The sequence below is a fragment of the Rutidosis leptorrhynchoides genome, chromosome 2 (assembly GCF_046630445.1).
Source record: "Rutidosis leptorrhynchoides isolate AG116_Rl617_1_P2 chromosome 2, CSIRO_AGI_Rlap_v1, whole genome shotgun sequence".
In the NCBI taxonomy this organism is placed as follows: Eukaryota; Viridiplantae; Streptophyta; class Magnoliopsida; order Asterales; family Asteraceae; genus Rutidosis; species Rutidosis leptorrhynchoides.
Genome location: NC_092334.1, coordinates 148,847,976 through 148,855,841, shown reverse-complemented (window position 1 = coordinate 148,855,841; position 7,866 = coordinate 148,847,976). Strand labels below are relative to the sequence as shown.

The 7,866-nt window shown below is 35.2% G+C and overlaps 1 protein-coding gene across 1 annotated transcript; it reads left to right on the top strand.

Annotated features, from left to right (window-relative positions):
* The first annotated feature begins 1,849 nt into the window (after positions 1-1,849).
* LOC139888343 (glutamate receptor 3.4-like) lies at positions 1,850-6,481 on the top strand. Its single transcript, XM_071871354.1, has 6 exons — positions 1,850-2,138; positions 2,758-4,058; positions 4,452-4,729; positions 4,822-4,853; positions 4,936-5,345; positions 6,083-6,481. Exons 1-6 carry the CDS (start codon positions 1,850-1,852, stop codon positions 6,479-6,481), a joined length of 2,709 nt encoding a protein of 902 aa, XP_071727455.1.
* The last annotated feature ends 1,385 nt before the right edge of the window (positions 6,482-7,866 follow it).

Here is a 7,866-nt window from a genome sequence, read left to right as displayed (position 1 = left end):
ATCATGTACAGTTTATCAGGAAAAAATATTTATAACTATATTGAGTTGTGATAAATCATCATGAAAGTATTAGAAAATGGGTTGACATTGTTAAATCTTGAATCGTAAAAACACCATATCAATAACATATTTCGACCTTATTAATGCTTTCACAAAATAGATATTGGTATAAGACAAGAAGTTCGCCTCTGTATGCTTAAGCAATGAAAATCTCAAAGCAAAATATCAAATTGTATTTATATGATTCATATATACTATATCTTCATATGAAAGCATACTTTGGCGGTTGATATTGAAGGGATGTAATGGACACCGTCCCATAGACCCTCACATGGGGGCAGTGGCTCTTGACCCCTACTATTCTCGATACAGTGAATTGGGGATGGGTTCGTTCCTTCAAATGAGCGTGCATTTCAAACTCTCCATTGAACGTAACTAAATAACATTTTGTTTTCAACCAAATCACAATTAATGAAAATGATTGTAAATAACATTAAAATCATTGACTTTCAGTAACACTAAAGTCACCGTTTGAAAGTCGGAGGATAAATTGACGACTTTTGTTCATGCTAAAAGCTGATCGGAGAAAAGAGGAAGATGCCAATTAAGGCACTGCGATTTCATGAACTTAAATTAAATATTAGTCCGTAAAATTTAGTGTTTGGTCCTATGACAACACAAAGTTTAAAATGTTATTCAATTTGACATTATAAACGTACGAAATTATCAACTACATTGAAATATTCCCGCTAATATCATTTCGAAGAGGAATGAATTTTTTCGAATTTACTGTACATCTATCTCATCTGAATGCTTACTATAGAATGACCGAGTACATGTTTGAAAGGTCATAGATTCGCCTAATTTCAAGATTTCAAAACTCATTTTAATGATATAGAACTCCTCCATTGACAAATTTGTCATGTTTATAGAGCATTACAGTACTGGACAATTTCCTCAATATAATTAAACTGACATCACACTCCTAATCACGTGATTTAGATTAAATTACATACAACTATAGACCACACTCAATGGATTAAGTGTTAAATATTTTTTTCTGTCTTGGATTTCATGACATTTTATACTTCATTTGAGTTCCCCAACATCTTGGCTTGTGCATGTTTGAATACTTAATTGTTTTACTTGGATGTTTATGCAGAACCCTCATGCTTAAATTACTGAAAAATAATGTGAGAGTAAATCGTATCCATTTTTTATGTTCATTTTGTATGTATATTACATATACATATAATATAAAGTTTACATAATTATAACTTGTTGCCAAGTTGCACCATTAGAATCTTAGTTTTAAAAACATCGTGTTTATCTGATAATTTACCGGCTAGATTTAATCAGTCCAACATGTTAACAATAAAGGGAGAACTCATATAACCAAAACCCATATTACCACCATTCATCTCAACCCAAACTAGATTATGCTCAGATTATCATCTCCTCTTTTGAGTGGCGTTCTGCTTTTCGTAGTCAGTATGTGATAGAAATGGCTAACAATGTAAGTAGTAATGCTTATTTGTTGTTGTCATTGTTGTTTATCTATTTGTTTGTGTTTGAAAGTGATTATTTGATATAAGAATAGGATAATTGAACGTTTTATATAATTTCTATCTTGTCCTGAATCTAATTTTCAAGGTCATACAAAATCAGGTAACTTTCTTCTAACATCTTACCTCCCCATATCGCGCACACGTGGTATTTAGGTATTGTTATTGTTGTAGTTGTTTTTTGTATTTTCAAGTTTTTTTGGCTTCATTGTTTGATTTTGATCTCTAATTTTACTATTCTTTGTGGTGCATATGACAGAATAACAGTAATTGACTGGTCAATTATGAGAAGAGTGATTTATTTGTCATTTGTTATATGCCTGATGATGACGATGGCCATGGCAGTCAAGGGTAAAACTGTAAATACAACAGTTTCTTCAATTTCTTCAAGGCCTAGTATTGTGAATGTTGGAACTTTGTTCACAGTGAATTCAGTTATCGGGCGTTCAGTGAGGCCTGCCATTGCAGCTGCCATTAACGACGTTAATTCTAGTCCAACTATCCTTCCAGGAACTTGGTTGAACCTCATTTCGTACGATACAAACTGCAGTTCTTTTCTTGGAACCATTAATGGTAACTTATTTGCTCCACATGAAGATACTTCTTTGCAACTTTTGTATAACCTTTGGAACATACCATACAAAAAAAAAAAAAAAAAAAAAAAAAAAACTCTTTGTTCTGAACTTCCTTTTGTTCTAAGACGGTGTTTGTTGATTGCTTATTTAAGCGTTTTTTAACATCAAACACACACACCCTTTTGTCCAAGAACGGGACTCGAACTCACCTCCTGATAAGTTCCCTTGATTCCATTATGCCAGAAGCCCTTTGGTGCTTATTTAAGCGTTAATCAACTTATTGCTTATTTTCGTAGCAAATTAGCAATTTCAAACACCCATATAAGTATATAAAAATAAGAATACTAGCACTTAATATATTTTTAACCAAATAAAAGTTATAAGATTTTCTCTGTTTGGGTTACACTCTCGGCCTATTTCCAACCTTTCCTTGGCCACTACAAGATTAGATTCGAACCTGAGACCTCTTGCAAGGATATCAGGGCCCACTGGGCTATCTTGTAATGGGCTATTTTTAACCAGATAATCACTTGTAAAAAGTAATCCCAAACAATCCATAACTTCATGAATTATGTGACAAAAACAGTGTCTTTGATTTATTGTTTTCTTACTGTTAGCTATGCAGTTAATGGAGAATGATGTGGTGGCTGCAATTGGTCCACAATCCTCTGTTATAGCACATTTAATTTCACACATGGCGAATGAACTTCGAATACCACTCCTTTCATTTGGTGCAACGGACCCCACACTTTCGGCTCTTCAATACCCTTACTTTGTTCGCACTACACATAGCGACTACTACCAAATGTCTGCCATAACTGACTTAGTCGTATATTTCGACTGGAAAAATATCATTGCCATATATGTTGACGACGAGTATGGTAGAAACGGGATTTTGGCCTTGAACGACGCCCTTTCAAAGAAACGAGCCAAGATCTCCTATAAAGCTTCATTTTCTCCGGGGGCGAGTCATGGTGACATCATCGAACTACTAACTAGAGTTAATTTGATGGAGTGTCGAGTTTATGTTGTTCATGTGGGTCCCGACTCCGGTCTTGATATTTTCACTGTCGCAAAGAAGCTCGGGATGATGACAAGTGGTTATGTATGGATTACTACCGATTGGCTTTTAGCGAATTTGGATTCATCGAAAGTGCAAGATTCTATGACCATGGATCACATACAAGGGGTTATATCATTACGCCATCATACGACAAATTCTGATATCAAGAAATCGTTTTTAACTAAAGATATATCTAGCTTTAATTCGTATGCTCTTTACGCGTATGATTCTGTATGGTTGCTTGCGCGTGCTCTAGATAAATTCTTGAGATCGGGACAAAGTATCACATTTTCTAACTCTAATGGAGGTAAGCTTCGATTTTCGGCTCTTAGGACTTTTAACGAAGGGGAAGAGTTTCTTCAATCACTTTTAGCGACAACGTTTAAGGGTTTGACTGGTGAGGTGAAGTTTGACCAAAACAAGAACTTGATGCATCCGGCTTATGATGTTATAAACATAGTTGGCACTGGTTTTAGGACTATTGGATATTGGTCAAACTATTATGGTTTATCAATTGCTGCTCCTGAATCATTGTATGCAAAGAATTTAAGCAAATCTGATAGTGATCAACGTCTTTATAGCGTAATTTGGCCAGGTGGAATGAGTAAAAAGCCTCGAGGATGGGTGTTTCCGAATAATGGGAAGCCTTTGAGAGTTGCGGTGCCGTTTGGATATAGTTATAAAGAAGTTGTGACGAAAGATAAGTCTCCTCAAGGTGTTAGAGGATATTGTATCGACGTTTTTCAAGCTGCTGTGAATTTACTTCCTTACCCTATTAATCCAGAATACTTTTTGTACGGAGATGGTTTAAGTAATCCGAACTATAACGATCTTGTGAAAGCTGTTGCTGAAAATGTAAGTATTTTCATGCTTATGTCTTTCGATAATCATACCGTTTGTAATATGACTCTTTTTAAATCAAACAATGTGAAATTTGATACCAATTGCTTAGCCATTGAAAAAATGACCCTTTTCAACCCTTCGTCTTGGTGGGAAAAACTGTTAGACCGATTTTGGAGGGAAAATATGTCGAAATGCAACTCTTGGCCCCCCTATTTCCCCGACAGTTAGTAAAATTTTACGGGAGTGCATCCCGCACTCTTCAATTTTTTATTTTTATTTTTTATTTTATAGTTTTAGTATAACTAGACAACTCTTGCTTTCAGTAAATTGCAGATAACTAAAATAATTGTTAGATGACACTAAAATTGCCAGTATAACATTATTGTGATATGTTTCTATTATCAGAAGTATGATGCAGCAGTTGGAGACATTATTATCACTACAAATCGAACGAAGATGGTCGACTTTACGCGGCCGTACATGGAATCCGGGCTTGTCATAGTTGCTCCGGTCAACAAATCAGAACCCAACCCATGGGCCTTTCTTAGACCATTCACATTTAGAATGTGGTTAGTCACTGGTAGCTTCTTTCTTCTCATTGGATTCATTATTTGGATTCTAGAACATCGGTTTAACGATCAATTTCGTGGACCACTTAGGAGACAAATCGTCACAGTTTTATGGTTAGTATCTTAGCTTGTTGCAACAACCTATATATACTTAACTAGATTCCATGTCATCACATCTGATATATGGTGGATTTCGCTTTGTCCAGGTTTAGCTTCTCCACATTGTTCTTTTCACACCGTAAGCAATTTACAGTAAAAAATTGAGATTCAACAGTAAATGTCTTAACTTTATAAATGATAAATAATGTCTATGTATGCAGGAGAGAACACACTTAGTTCGTTGGGACGATTTGTGCTAATATTATGGCTATGGGTGGTGTTGATTATAAATGCAAGCTATACTGCTAGTTTAACATCTATCCTCACAGTACAGCAACTTACAACAAGTATTTCAGGGATAGATAGCTTGATTTCAAGCAATGATCCGATTGGAGTTCAAGGGGGAACGTTTGCTTATAGTTATTTGTTTAAAGAGCTGAATATTGCGGAGTCTAGGATCAAAATATTGAACAATGAAGTGGAGTATGCCAATGCGCTTCGTTTAGGACCAAACAACGGTGGCGTTGCTGCTATCCTTGACGAGCTTCCTTATGTTGAGCTATTCATGCGGTATAGCAATTGCGATTTCAGGATTGTTGGTCAGGAGTTCACTAAAAGTGGCTGGGGTTTTGTAAGTTAAAATTTTCCCTCTACTAGTTTGATATCTTTCTGAAAAGGTTTAAACAAAAGATGAAAACTTGATGCAGTAAATTTGGCTGTTTGACTTCAAAAGTCAATCTACAATACTCCTTTTGTCCCATTATAAGGGCCTACTATTGATTTTCCAAATTCTCTATTTTTGAACTTTGACTTTAAATATATTTATTTGTATTATATAATATTTGATAAAAATTATTGAGTTGAGTTTAAATATGTATTCATTAAAGTAACTATCATCATCAAGTATTATATAACACTAATAAAGAAATTTGGAGTCAAAGTTGAAAAATAAAGACTTTGAATAATCAATACTGGACAGTTATAATGAGCCAGAGGGAGTACTTTTTTATGACCCTGTTCGGGTTACCGGTAGGGCGAGTTTTATAAATTTTGATCTACGTGGCATATTCAAAACAATCAGTGACCGTTTTCAAAACCTTTTCTGACCACCCAAGATTTGATCCTGCGACCTCTCATAAGAAGTTCAGACTTTAACCTGTTTGACTTCAAAAGTCAAGCTACAATACTATTAGAACCGAAGTGAACAAATAACCATAGCTCAAAATGCAGTACTTTGTAGATTAAGCTATTCACTAAAATCATAGTTGTGATCTTAAAAGATCTAATATGAATGATTAAGCTAAAAATAAGTTTGTCTGACAAAAAAAAAAAAAAAAAAAAAAAAAAAAAACTCGGATTGCATTGTAGGCATTCAAAAGAGACTCTCCAATAGCAGCTGATCTATCAACAGCAATTCTTCAACTCTCAGAAAACGGTGACCTGCAACGAATTCACGACAAATGGCTCTCTACAACCATGTGCTCAGATCAAACTACCAAAATCGAAGGGAAAAGCCTATCTTTATACAACTTCTGGGGCTTGTTTCTCATATGTGGCATTGCATGTTTCATTTCTATCACCATTTTCTTTAGTAGGATGTTATGTGAGTATCATCGGTACAAAGCTGATGAAGAAGCGGGCTTTAATGAGAGCGTAGAACCAGACTCGGCGATTTCTAGAAATCGATGGTCCTTTAGGGACTTGATTGATTTCTATGATAAAAAAGAGGAAGAGGTTAACCAAGTTAGCAGGGACCCGGAAGCATAGTTAGAAATTTACTAGCTGATCTTAACTATTTGTAGCTTATGGTTTTAAATTAGCAATTTTATTGTAACAACTCTAAAAATTAGAAAAGTTACAAGGATGATCATACTCTGTCTTCTTATTGCTACATGATTAGAGGTTTAATTGCATGATCATATTGTTTTATTTAACACTAATTCGGGATCACTCAGGGGACTAAACCACTCATGCGCTCATCTCCCGCAGTTGCATAACTCGCTCCCAACTGCGGCCAACTGCTGCTCAGCATTCTATAAATATTTGAGTTTATTACGCACTTGTTAAGTTATGTCATTAGGATATATAGTTAATTATGTCATCAGGATATATAGGATATAAGCTAACCCAAACTTATAATATTCGATCATGTCATAAAGTATGTGAAACGCATAAGTAATACAGAACTCGAACAATCTAAATAATAAATCAACCAACTCATTGCAATTGCGTAACACAACAGACAAACTATAAATTGTGTACATTAACTTATTCCGTCATATATAAAACCATTCAACACTTTCAAGATGCAACTAATTAGTTTATAATCTGTCACTTTACGACTAGTTTCCCATAAACTGCTCTGCTAAGTCATCGGTTTTGCTTTACTACCCACAGATTTTTCTTTTTTTAAATTTTATTTTTAATATTAATTAAAACGTAATCTATAAAAATTAGAAAAATATTGCAACTTGGCATATGCATATGAATATCAATATTCAATATTTATATTTATATCAAATATATATGGGAGACTGATAAGGTTTGTGATATATGGTGTGTTCTGCGTGCAGATCAGTGATTTGTTAGCCATGCATAAAAGGCGTTAAAAAAAACTCAAAAGTCAGTAGTGGGATGTATATATTGTTGGTGTTGCCACGTTTGCCGTTTTTTTGTATACAATCTGTAAGATTATTTTTTGTAAGCAACAATATCTTGTAGTCAACAGTGCGTATATCATTAAGTAGATATCCATCTCCAATTATCAAGATATAAGTGCTCAACAATCAGTCGTACGTGCTCAACCCATAAACGATATCAACGCATGCGATTATGAGCGCGCACACACACAATAATAAATCTGTAAGTAATATTTGTATTCAACAATATCTTCTAGTCACCAACGAAGCATTGCTTCAATGGTACCGCGGTTACACTTGTGTACTCGCAGGACTAGAGGTCTCGGGTTCGAATCTCGTCACCCGCTCTAGGAATTGAAACATTATTCCTTGAAGGTGGCCCAAAGGGAAGGTTTTACCGACCCGCTCCGGGACTAAGATCCGGCCCGCCTGCCCCTCGGGATGGTTTAAGGGTCGGATCCTCAGAGTGTGGTTCGGGTTTCCTGCCCGAAAGCGCGTGTGTGTGTGCAAATG

What these genes read in the sequence shown, in the direction of transcription:
- LOC139888343 (XM_071871354.1), top strand. Translation starts at nt 1,850, where the DNA reads ATGAGAAGAGTGATTTATTTGTCATTTGTTATATGCCTGATGATGACG. An exon ending in TGAAAGCTGTTGCTGAAAAT is followed by an intron (nt 4,059 to 4,451) that starts GTAAGTATTTTC and finishes TTCTATTATCAG; the next exon opens with AAGTATGATGCAGCAGTTGG. An exon ending in CACATTGTTCTTTTCACACC is followed by an intron (nt 4,854 to 4,935) that starts GTAAGCAATTTA and finishes CTATGTATGCAG; the next exon opens with GAGAGAACACACTTAGTTCG.